Raw genomic sequence first — 12,896 nt, 5'->3', positions numbered from 1 at the left:
TTTTAGTAAAAAAAAAAAAACAACCAAAATATCTGTAGAGGTTTTAAAAATTATAGCATAGTACCCAAAGTGTCCAGTGAAAACAAATCAGCACTGGTTATAACCCCTACAGCTTCAGAAGCTTCTTTGTACAGCTGATGAAGGATGTCCTGTTTGTCTGGAAGCTTGGTGAACGCTGTAATTGTTACTACCTTTGTATACCAGCAATAGTTCCATGGACAGCTGGAATGCAGCTATTTGCTATGCCTGTTTCCTGTACAACTGCATTATAGCTTATCCTTGTGGAAAAATTGGGAAATGTATTGTTACACTTTTATTAAAGCAGCCATTATTTCTTACAAAATCAAAAGTCTATAAAAAAGAGTTTTTGTTTGCTCAATTATTGGGTTCTTGTTATGTTTGGACTGATATTGGTTTTCCAATGTCTTAATATTTTGTTATTTTTAAGCATTTGGAATGTGCTGATGGACCTTAACATGATACTCCATGACCACGGAAAGTTTCAACCACACTCTCACATCTGCATATGGTTAATATCACAAACACACTTACGTTCCCCATACAACGAGGAGGACATACATTTATCATGCAACCAAAACTGTCATTAATTCTGAAAATTAAATCCAATATCTAATCTAATATCTAAAATGTGTCTTGCTACAGGTTATCAGCATAAAAAAGTTAATTTAAGTAAAAAAAAAAAAAAGAAAAATGGAATGAAGGGTTGGTGTTTAAAACACTATCTGACCACATATTTTCTGAAGTTGTTGAATACAAAATACAATTGACAAAAAGTAATATATACAGCTGTTTAACTGCAAAACAAGGTTCCTCACTGACCAGAAGACAAATCAAGAAAATAACTATGTCTGATTTTATTTCAGGAAGCAATGTTAAAGACAATATGTAATTATGTTCTGAATAAAGCGTGCTAAATATGTATAAAGTAGACTATATATTTTGCTGTATTTGCTTTGCCTATGCATATCAAAAATTAAAACCATATTATAACAAATCTATACAGAATGGCCGAATTATTATTTAATTTTTTTTTATCAAGAACTGTTTTTTTCTTTTTTAACGTGGTACATCCAGAATAAGTGCTAGAAACCTGTTTCCATAAATATGTTGCAACTAAACCCACGACTTTCTGTCTCGCGCAGTGTAACGTAAAAAACATAGAAAAGTCAAAGTGCAAGGGAAAAAGTGTAAAGCACGTGTGGGTCCGCCAATAAAACTCTACCAAGTGGGATCCGTTTTCGTTCAGACTGGAGACAAGAACAAAGCGTGAAGGAAAAAAAAGCAGCTTCCCAGTGATATTGAAATAGGTGGTGAAATGTGACGCCGGTATGATTAAATTATACAGAGTAAGATTTATACAAATAAGCCTACAGAAGGGAGAAGCTGGGGTTTGCTAGTCGCAGGTGGAGACGCTGCTGATCTTATTGGTGTTATCAGTCCATGGCTGTAGGTTGTGCAGGGCGAACAGGGAGCTGTTGTGCATGCAGATCGGGTCTGGATTTACAGGCTGATTCAGAGTCTTTTGAAAAGCTTCTTGCTGTAGTTGCATTAATAAGCGGTTCGCCTGCTGCCGCTCGGCCTCTCTTTCCTCCGCCGTCTGCCTCCTACACACACACACACCACATAATATTCATCATCATCATCATCGTCATTATCATTGAAAAAAAGAAGAAGAGTAAGAAGAAGCAAACTATAAGGAGAACTGATCAATCAGCAAATTCAAATTCTGATTGGAAAATTATAATAATGCAAATTATGATAATTCTCAGGCTCTATATTTAACATTATAATGAATAATCCAGTATTAACCCTCAAGCAAACAGACATAAGATAGATAGATAGATAGATAGATAGATAGATAGATAGATAGATAGATAGATAGATAGATAGATAGATAGATAGATAGATAGATAGATAGATAGATAGATGAAGTTTAAAATTGTATTTGTAAATGCCCAATATTCTTCTGTTAACTTCTATTTTGTGTTATTATAATATTTACTTTTTTTTATGAAATAAATGTATATCCATTTTGCTATGATTGTTAATGCAATATATAATCTTTTTCTTATATTGAAAATAGTTCTTCTTTACTTTTATAGAACCTGTTTAAACAAAGCCGCTGAGTGAGGAATGAAATTAGTTTTATGCGATTTCCCTGCAATAAAATTGGCAAATATTTTATAAAAACTATGTGAGAATATGTGAAAAATGTGTGTGAAATCACAGCATTTAAAACTGTAGTGATTTCTGCATGAATGTCAAATACTTGTTTGGCTGCAAAAGAACCGAACCGAAAAGGGTCAAGACAAATCAATCTCTTCATGCTGACCTTAAAGACGGAGATCGGGGCATTTAGGCTCACCTCCATTTTGTTCTTCTGTTCTGGAACCATGTTTTGACTTGTGCATCAGTCATTTTAAGTGCTTTTGCCAGAGCGGCTCTCTCTGCTGAAGCCAGGTACTTCTGACGGTGAAAGCGTTTTTCCAGCTCGCAGATCTGCAGGCGCGTGAACGACGTCCTCGGCTTCTTCTTCTTCGGTGGTGTGCGGTTCTGGTACGGGTGACCTATACGGCGTGTTACAGTGAAGGGTGAGAGGGCCACTGGATCGGGAAAACACAGGGCGAAAGCAAGCAAGAGGGTAAAATCAGCAACACTATACAGCAAAGCAGCGATAGGAGAAAAGCACTTCTGTGCTCACATGTAGCAGTGATTCTATAACTACAGCATGAAGCACATGATACACAACATTCCTGTGACAAACATCTGCAAAAAAAACACACAATGCAACAAATAGCCATAGCATTAAACCATTAGCCAAAAGCACAAAGCGGTATTTATGTAGAGCATAATTTGAAATATATATTTACAGTTTTCTAAATGTATTTTCCTAAATTAGGCCTGTGATAGAAAATTATTGCCCATCATTTTATGGCTTCTAATTTGTCCACAACGTCCATTCACATAAAGGCCTATAGTTTATTATTCAATTGATCACAAAATGTCTTTGAACTACTTAACAATTTGCTAAAATACATTTAGCATATGTATCTTAGCAGATTTTTAAGTAGTTCAAATCAATTTTGTGATACATTATTAATAAACTATAGGCCTTCATGTGAATGGACGTTGTGTAAATACAAAATAAATATTACAAAACATAAATCAATGAATCAATAAATGGTGGCTGTTTACAAACAAAGGTTTATTTCGACCACATAAGCTCAAAGAAAAATAAATGTGGTTCTGTATATTATACTGGGACATTAGAAGGGTATTATAAACACTTTTACTATGTTGTGTGCTTTATAGAGAGCCAAAAGCAAAAAAGAAAAAAAAATCGTATTACCTATTATCCTCCTGTGCAGTCGCGTTTCTGTGGTTTGTATTAAATTACATTTGTATTATGATTTTTTTTTTATTACAGTAAAATAAAAAAAATATAAAACTGTAACATATACATGTCACAAGAAATCTAATGTTTAAACGTCCAGACGTAAATAAAAAATAGAAATGCTATCAGATAAAATATAAAACGAATTTTCGATTTTTTTGAGAACATATTTGACAATATAAAGACTGTGCTTTGTGCAAAAAATACCTTAGACTTTGTTTTATTATATTATACAATATACGATTATACTATAGTGTAGTATGGTATAATATAGTATATAAGTATAGTATAGTATAGTATAGTATAGTATAGTATAGTATAGAATAGTATAGTATATTGTATTATATTAATGCTAATAATTTAAATAAATATTATAATAGATATGATGTTAGTATATGAGTCAGGTGTTTTGTTATATGACTTTACCTGTAAATCTGTCTTTGGTATATCTCCTGTTACTCTCCATCCACGGAAATGTTAATCCGGTCAGGTTATTCAGAGAGCCCATGCCTGCCATGTTGTGCACCGTGGCGCCGCTTGTGGGAATGGAGGAGTGCACGGTGTTGAGAGGCCGGTGTGCGGGTACGCGGATCACCCCGGACGCGTTCAGGCCGTTTCCGTTCCCATTCATGCCAAAGTTCATGTTGTACGAGCCTGCGTGAGGTGCAGTACCGCACGCATTGCTGTTGTATCCGCCGGTGTTGTTGCAGTTGTAGTTGCCGGTCATGGTGTTGTAGGCATTGCTCACGATACTCCCCAGCCCGTAGTCCAAGTCCTGCATCCTGGGGTTCGAGATCATACAGCTCCCTTGCTCTGCATTGTTGAGAATCTGATCGATGCCGAAGCTGATCGAGTCTACGTGTGTGTGGTGGAGATGTGCTCCGAGGTTATGATCCATGGTCCTGGAGAGGCGCGCGCGCTCCCAGAGCAGCTACAGGAGCGCAGCTACAGGAGCGCAGCTTAATGCTCGGATCCTCTTCTTCTCAGAGCCACGCGTACGTGAGCATGTGTGAGAAACACTGAACTTCAGTCGTTTGTCGTTTTCCCCCTACCTCCTTTTTGGCTTCGAGCAAGCTTGCCGGATGGAGGGAGCCACAGGAGCATCAATCAAAATGCCAAATAGGCCGAGTAAGATTAAACCAGAGCTTTCAGACTTCGGCACCCAATTGGCTAAAGAAATAACGACGATTCCATTATATACAAGACCTAACAAAGGTCACAAATCCCCTCTCTGACTGAGACTGTTACAGCGCATCACATCCGATTCAATCATATGTTTAATATAAGCACATTCTCTAGAACATAATTCCTAAATACATTTTGACGTTACCAAAAAAAACCCTTATATTTACAATTACATTGTCGTTGTCTCCAAAAATAAAAGGATTAAATGCCGAAAATGTAGTTTTTATTTATTAATTAAAATACTATATATAAAAAAGAAGCATACGCCTTTGCATATGATTTTACAACAACCCAAAGCTCAGGGTCTCAGCCACAGCTTTACGTGCCTTTTATTCTATTGAGGATTTTCTATTTACTTTGTATGAAGACTGAAATGCAGCTTATTGTATCCCATTCGTATTTTCGTTGACATGACTTTTGTTCTGCAGTTTATAAAAGCATCGAGAGAAAAAAAAAAGTCTTAATATTTTTCTGTTAATCAAAAAAACAAGTTGGGTATATCGTATTAAATAACAAGTCGTGTTATGATTTTTTACACAGTGCAGCGTTAAAAGTGCAATCCAGTATATAAACATGAAGCTATTGGTGATCTAAATCCAAGTTCAATTTCCCAATATAAAAAAAACGTGTTTTTTTGTGCAATAGAGAATAGATGGAGGAGTCAAATTTAGTGAAATATTAAGCCTATTAATTTTTAGTATTAATAAAGTAGTATCACCATTATAAATGAACCGTTTAGAAAAGCAGACGGGAACTAAATAAATATTTAAGTAGGAAAAATAACCCTGTACAAACAATGCATATAGGTCAAATACATTTTTAATACATTTGGAATGATAAAAAATAACCTCTGCCTTACTGTGCTATTTGAAAAATTATTATTTAACACAAGGTTCATTAGATTATTAATATTACATGATTCAGACTAACCAGTTAACCATCATGAAACATTTATTAAGTGAGTTATTTTTCTGTGAGTGTATCTACTACAAATGGGCCTTTAAAACAACACAAGTGTGTGCAGTATTTTACTCTGGAAACGTCAGAACTGAGTCTGGGTATATAAAGTATTGTCCTAAATAGATAGACGCAATCCTGATGTCTGAAATGTGGGAGTAATAATGCAAAACAAATTAGTCTTTTATAAGTTTAATTATGACAATTATCTCATAATTACGCGCACTAAACCCACTTAAGAAGAGACAGAAGGCATCTAATCCATCACACTTATTAATGAGCTGAATGACTGCTGTCCTGCTGAAATAAAGCCTGCAATCCTGCTTTGAGTTACAACATAAAGAATGGATTTTTCTTTTCCACATTCATTCTAATATCTCCGTATTTTCTCAGTGACACTTCTCTATTCTCTCGGTGTCTCTATGCAGACTGTCTGACTTTATTAAAAACGTGAGGGCTCTGATCGCCGCTTTATTTCTCTAGTGCGCGCGCACGCCCTGATGACGAAACAACGTGGGAAGCGCGCGGCCGAAGTGATGACACGTTAATCAGGTATATCACTGAGGCTACTTCCGTCCTGAACCTCAATACAATCGTTTAAAGGGGCTTATTGAATATATCAAACAACAACGAAAAAAAAAATATTCTTCCTACATTTTGTAATAGAGGTTTAGGTTGGGTCGAGTATGATATGTAGATGTGGTCTAAATGTTTAGTTTAGTAAAGTGCTTCTTATAGGTTAGTATCTGTGCAAACTCCTTTACATACACTGGATGCTACTGATTATTGGTCTCGTTTCACGTCCCTTGTTATAAAGATTGGAATGTGAGTTTAAAAATATTAGTTATAAATTATCTGCGTTCTGACAAAAAAAAAAAAAAAAAAAAATTGCCTTTTTTTTTTTTACATTATTTCTGTGAAGTTCAAACATTAAATCTATAAGCACTGATGATTTTCCATTAGAGATGTTGTTCCTTTAGAAAAATATTAAATAAGCTAAAATCTAAGCCCAAAAACTTGTGCAAATGTGAAAATATGCCTGGATCTGTAGATATGTAATGCATCTATTGGTGCACTCAAAGAAATTCAGATAATGATAATTTGCTTTTTGTACAAACAGCAATGGCAAAAGGCGTCCAAAAGGCAGATATGTTTATTACTCTGTGTGAGTGAGTGTGTGTGTGTGTGTGTGTGTGTGTGTGTGTGTGTGTGTGTGTGTGTGTGTGTGTGTGTGTGTGTGTGTGTGTGTGTATACGAGAGAGAGAGAGAGAGAAAGAGGGAGTAAGTGAGAGAAAGAAAAAAAGAAAAAAACAAGAGTGACAGAGAGAAAGAAACAAAGAGTGACAGAGAAAGAGAGAGAGAGAGAGAGAGAGAGAGAGAGAGAGAGAGAGAGAGAGAGTGAGTGAGTGAGAGAAAGAGAAAAAGAAAGAAACCAAGAGTGACAGAGAGAAAGAAACAAAGAGTGTGAGAGAGTTTGAGAGAGTGTGAGAGAGAGAGAGAGAGAGAGAGAGAGAGAGAGAGAGAGAGAAAGAAAGAAAGAGAGAGAGAGAGAAAAAGAGAGAGATCTATAAGTTAGCATGGGAAAAGGTTCAGTTTGTAAAATTAGGGGCTTATAAATGCAATAGTACTTAAGATTTTTATCTTTTCACCCTGTAATGGACTAGAGACAAATTTCAACACAGAATTCCAAGGACAGTTTTAAAATCCACAGTGACCCTGACCTGGATACAATACTGTATTTATTCGAAAATAAAGAATGAATTATTCTTAATATTTAAAAAAATATTTTTTAACCCAGAAAAAAAAATAGGTTACGGGTTTGGGAATAATTGTATAAGTACAATTATAAACAAATGACAATAAAAAATTGTATAAGGTTTTAGAGATATACTGCTTATAACTTACATTTATATACAGAGGTCTGATTGCTACTTCTGAGTATTACTTCTGAAGTGCAATCATGCAATGTATGTTTAATGTCAAATTGCACACAGTGCAAACTTTTTACATTGTGTATCCCTATGTAAACAATTTATAAATATTTTATTAATTATCCTTAAAGTATATGTATTTAAAAACTGAGTTGTGCAGCTTTGTATATTTAGATAATATAACTCAAAATGCTTACACTCAAATTATTACTTAGCTCATGCTGCATAATGATGGGATTGATAAACACACAAAAATATATTAAACTGGATATTTGATACCAAATTAATCAACGTTTAAACCTGGTTCAGAATAAACCATCCCTTTGGGCTGACTACAGATGGAAGAAAGAGTCTCATTTTCACACTCACTAATTAATTTGAAATGAAAGTGTATTAATTATGCAGATCAGAGGGGAAGATTTCTGTCTCTATTCCTGCACAAAAAACAAGAACGACTTGGAACCAAATTTATATTCATATTTTATTATTTGATTATATTCTCATTAATAATATTTAAAATCCGATTTTTTGAAGAAAATGACAAAAAAAAATAGTGTGGTAAATACACTCTCATTACAGCTTTATAAAAGAATAGATTAATGTGTACATTTGGACCTAGTTATGTATTATTTTTTCAAGTCGTAGACTATGTTTACTTTTTTATTAGCATGTTTGGATTATTAAAAAATATATTTATAGACCTGATTTGTCCAAAATGAACGTCTGATAACTTAATAGTGAAGCATCAAAGCAAAAAATATATAAATTGATAATTAAACCACAACAAAAAAGACCAAAAATATTAGACAATTGCTCATAGCTAAGTGCTGAGATTAGTTGGAGTGCTGACTGACACATTCTCCATTAACTTGTTGTGTCTTTCTTTCTAATGAGTCGTTCACTTAACAACATGTCAGTCACAATGTAGCTGAAATACCAATACCATTATCAGATTAGATTGTATTGATTGTTACACTGATAAATATTGTGATTTCTGATACAATCAATCCATGTTTAATACATTATTTAACAATTAAGACATTTTGCTGTCTTCTAGTATTTTACAAATTGAAAGATTGACACACTCTTTAGCCAAAGGTCTTGTGCTATGTATTAACACAGTTTTAATATAAATTGAAAACTTTGTAAACAGACAAATTCTCTGTTATCAGGTAGACCAGATGTAATCATCTCACAAATAAAAAATATGACATTTGTTTTAATGTCAGATTTGATCATGAATATGACAGGGTTACAGGTTTTAGGTCTGAGCTGCATAGATTTAAAATGTAGTTCATTAATAAGTGATTTTTGCTTCACAGAATATTACAGTAAACTGACTGCAATTTTAGATAAACAAGAGAGCACAGTTCTTATTAAAAATGTTAATGCATGTTGTGTTAGAATATCATCCACAATTATTGCAGTTAAAATATTTGTTTTGCTATAGATGCAGTTCAAGTCTACAATTTTAATGCTCAGGGTGTTGATACTGATTCTGTGTGCTGGGGGGTTTTCTGTAAACTGTTGAAATGGAGTGGCAGGAATAACAGATGTGGCAAAGAAAGCCCCTTGTAATAGTTTAGCTTCCCTTTTACATTTCTTTGTAGAACCATTTCCATGTAGATAAAAGCAGTAACTCCCTTTGCAGTTCCTCTCTGAAGCATGTGCATTTCCAGAGGTTGTCTGTCATGTTTGTAGTGACTATGAGAGACAGATGACTCGCTAAATGAATTAAAGCACAGATTTATTGCCTGGAGTCCAACTCCCATCTCGCACAAACACATGGGAAGTCTCATCTTTTCCTCCCAGCACCATGTGGACTTACTCTAGGTCTGATAGGGGACTTGACACCCATCAGAGCAAAAGCTGGTCCTCCCCGCTGCTGATGGTGTGTCCGTACTCTCAAGTGCAGGCGCATCCTGTCGCCTGGTTTATTTGGGGGAGGCTCCATGGCTGGCCCCACTTCCCTTTCCCATCCTGACCACAGTACCCCAGCTGGGACCTGTTTACTTCTTTAAGATAGATTGATTCAGCCCATTCATCCCACCAGCTACTGGTCATTACATGCAAGCACCCCTTTCATTCCCCGGTGTGTCATTGACTCAGGCCTTCATTTCAACGTCACTGTCACTGTGCATCGGCGTTCTCCTTCTCTTGCTGCATCTGAATATCGTGCCTGAATATGAAGAAATACAGAGAAAGCGGTCGTTATTTTTTTTTACTGATTAAAAACCATACTATTGTATGTTCCTTCGATATAGCTTAAGATTTTTATAGTGTACAAACAGAGCACTTTAAATTAAAAGGTGAATACAGAAAACTTACATTTTAAGACCAAAGAAAATTCCAAGAAAATGTTGAACTTTATGTTCACACAGCTTTGCATGCACATGTAGGGAATGCTGATGCACATTTTTGTGTCTCATTTCAAAGCATCTTGGTGACGCTTTCTTAGTGGTGCATAAAATTCGTGTGTATCTGCCTCTTAAAATATCATATCTACGATAAAGCTCTATGATTAGCTTTGGTGAAAACAAAAAGTCTGATATGAATCAAAACAACACTACTCATTTTACAAAGATTGTTTTTTGTTATCTCAAACATTATTTCTACTACAGTACCAGTATGTTAAATGTTTAAACATTTTCCACTTAATTTATAATAGCATTGCAAATGAAGCCAATTATTTCTCATTAAACACATGACTAAGAAACAGTAACTTCCAAGAGTACAGCTGAATCAAATCATCACTTCCTGTTGGTAGCTCCTGACTGTGTGCTGAGCAACAGGAGACACTACAATCTGTCATCACATGGTGCCTTCAACAGGTAGGAGGTTTTGTGTGTGTATGTGTGTGTGTTTTTTCGTTTGGCTTTGTTCCCCCTGCCCTCATCCTAATTATGCAGTCTACTACACCATAACAAACAGATCCTCTAGCCCAAACGTACAACATAGAAACATCAGCACAGACTGGCTGGTGCCTGCAATGGCCTCAGGGGCCTCACCTCACTCTTAATGATCTGCTCTGATGGACAGAGGCTGTGGGCCAGGGCTTAGTGTCTACACTGACAAGCCAACTCCATACCAGCACCAATGTGTAATAGCTTTAAAATACAGCATTTATAGCACAAAAAACAACTGTCCACTAATTATTGGTGCTTGAAAAGCATCAAATAATCTTGCATACTTTTTATGATTAATATTTCTTCTGGACAAACGTTTGGTGTGTAACTGGTCCCGCAGTTCTTCTTCTACAATTTCTCCACAGTTGGTTCAATGAAGAAAATATATTGGATCTTTTTACAAGGAAATCATTCTGTAAATTCTGTAGCATTTTTGACAATAAGTACATACAATTTGTTATATAAAAACCAAACTGATAATTTTAACACGTCATGCAGCAGAGTCTAAGAGGTCAAAGGTTATCTCAGATTGGATTAATGGTACAAGGAACAGAAAACACACATTTTGCGTTGGTAGATCTGATAGCCACGGCAAAGAATCGTACACACGAGAGATGATACCTTAAGATTAAGCTCATGGAGTCATGGATCATAAAACATGATCTTTACTGCATTCCTAAACCATTACAGATTTAACTATAAATTTATTGCAGTAATAATAATATATTTAAGTTTTTTCTTTTGTCAGCTTAACCTAAAATGGTTCAGTTCATTTTTTGTTCCAGATAGAACTGCAGAATAACATTCTGTGAATACAAAAAAAATTATAACAGAGACAACCACTATTCGGAAACTGGCCAAACAGAAGCAGGGACTTAACCTCACTGTACCATGGCCATAAATATACATCAGGCAACCAGTGAGAGTCATACTGACAGCAAAAGTTAAGCCAAGACAGGAAGCTGGAGTCATGAGTTGCCATGAGTCTCGTGGGATTCCGGAAAAGCATTTCTTTTTGGTCCAGCACATAATCCGAGAAGCTGTCTGAGATATGTCTCAAATGAAAATAAGCAAAACACCTAAAATAGAAAAATGATTTTTGATCATGATGATGATCAATGATATCTTCCAGATAGCTTAATCCTTTCACATGATGACTATGCTGACAGGATTCACTAAGGCATATAAATATCTATCTTTGACGCATATACATTTGTCTTTTTGTATTTTGGAGCACTTATTTTGTCAGCGGAGGATTTTACAGTGGGCGAGAGCGAGAGTTATGTTGTGTTTAGCCAGAGTCAGCACGGCATCACTCAGCCTAGTAAACAGTGTCATTTCCTAACACTACACAGACGCCCCTCCACTTGCTTACAGGGGAAACACACTCAGCAGTCAAGTGTCAACACGACCCACGATGGCACCGTAACAGCCACCGATAAGCCTTCCCCCACTGAGGACAGAGAGAGACAGTGGGGGGAGAGCAGGACACGCTGGCAGTCGACATTTTTTATTGGCTTTAATTTAGCAAACTTTAGTAGGACATTCACAAAAACAATAAAGCAGTCAATTTGCTGGCAATTAAAATGGCCTCACGTTGGGAAGTCGTGCCTGCTTACGACAACTGCCTGTCCCTCTGACAGGCTGATGATTGATTACACAGCCCGGGTCGTCTTTATAACGCGATAAGCCAAATTAAACCCTTGACTGTGGGGGCCCATCTGAGGCCTAGCTGGGCAAATTAAATCTCCAGCGTGGCTGTCGTTCGCTACTGTTCACTCTTCTCCACCACTCTGCGTATGTCATACCAATAGATACTGTCTTTCTGGAAACAGAAGTCTGGGGGAAAAAGGCAATAAAACACGACATAAATGGCCTCAATCTCTCTGCCAGTTCTCTCAGGAGCAGCAAGCCAGGTGAGACAGCAGCAGCCACCGAGCCGAGGACATTAAGCCATATTAAATGTACTAAAGACTTAATGAAGTTCAAGCAAGCACTGGCACTGTTGACTTTATTAGTTTACACCAGATTAATGGGGATAATCATTTAAGTGATGGAGATGGATTACCCTCTCCAAGCTGGTCTCTGGCTCGGGATCTCTCAGACAGTGCAACAGAGAGAGTGAGAGATCCAGTGTGGCTCAAATTTAAAATGAGCACAGAATTGAAGCAAAAAGTTGCCAGTGACCATGAAAAGTTATTTGTACCCTATCACAGAATGAACAGTTGGAGAAGAGTTATCGTAAACATATAAATGCTTTTAAGAAATACACAATTTAACTAATTTTAAACAGTTGACCAAATGTAAAAAAAAAATAAGTATACACCAATCTAGTATAATTAATATGCATGAAAAAATGCTTGCAGTAGATTTTATTCTAAAATTAATATTTAATAATTAATATTTGGTGGAATTGCATTAATATTCACATATCAAGAAAAACCAAGCCCAACATAACTATAACTATTATATATAGTTGGTTGTTTAATTCTTTCCATTTTT

General features: G+C 35.8%; 1 protein-coding gene across 4 annotated transcripts; it reads right to left on the bottom strand.

Moving 5' to 3' along the window:
• Window positions 1-865: 865 nt before the first annotated feature.
• On the bottom strand, window positions 866-4,582 carry tlx1 (T cell leukemia homeobox 1). Of its 4 annotated transcripts, none has more exons than XM_083539575.1 (4): window positions 3,842-4,582; window positions 3,371-3,397; window positions 2,387-2,624; window positions 866-1,625 (listed from the first exon to the last, which is right to left on the bottom strand). In XM_083539575.1, exons 1-4 carry the CDS (start codon window positions 4,311-4,313, stop codon window positions 1,415-1,417), a joined length of 948 nt encoding a protein of 315 aa, XP_083395701.1. In that variant the 5' UTR covers window positions 4,314-4,582; the 3' UTR covers window positions 866-1,414. The 4 variants fall into 4 exon arrangements, with proteins under 4 accessions (XP_083395701.1, XP_083395703.1, XP_083395702.1 ...); XM_083539577.1 differs by having other exon boundaries at window positions 2,387-2,588; window positions 3,842-4,581; XM_083539576.1 differs by lacking the exon at window positions 3,371-3,397 and having other exon boundaries at window positions 3,842-4,581.
• Window positions 4,583-12,896: the final 8,314 nt, after the last annotated feature.

This window comes from Silurus aristotelis (assembly GCF_946808225.1).
Source record: "Silurus aristotelis genome assembly, chromosome: 4".
In the NCBI taxonomy this organism is placed as follows: domain Eukaryota; kingdom Metazoa; phylum Chordata; class Actinopteri; order Siluriformes; family Siluridae; genus Silurus; species Silurus aristotelis.
Note: the sequence above shows the minus strand (reverse complement) of the source record. Positions and strands in the feature narration are given on the sequence as shown.

Bases quoted from the DNA above. Each gene is read 5' to 3' on its own strand.
- tlx1 (XM_083539575.1), bottom strand. From the start codon at position 4,313: ATGGATCATAACCTCGGAGCACATCTCCACCACACACACGTAGACTCG. The intron at 3,398-3,841 runs GTAAAGTCATAT...TACAAACCACAG, and splicing joins TACCAAAGACAGATTTACAG to AAACGCGACTGCACAGGAGG. The intron at 1,626-2,386 runs GTGAGCCTAAAT...GTGTGTGTGTAG, and splicing joins AACAGAAGAACAAAATGGAG to GAGGCAGACGGCGGAGGAAA.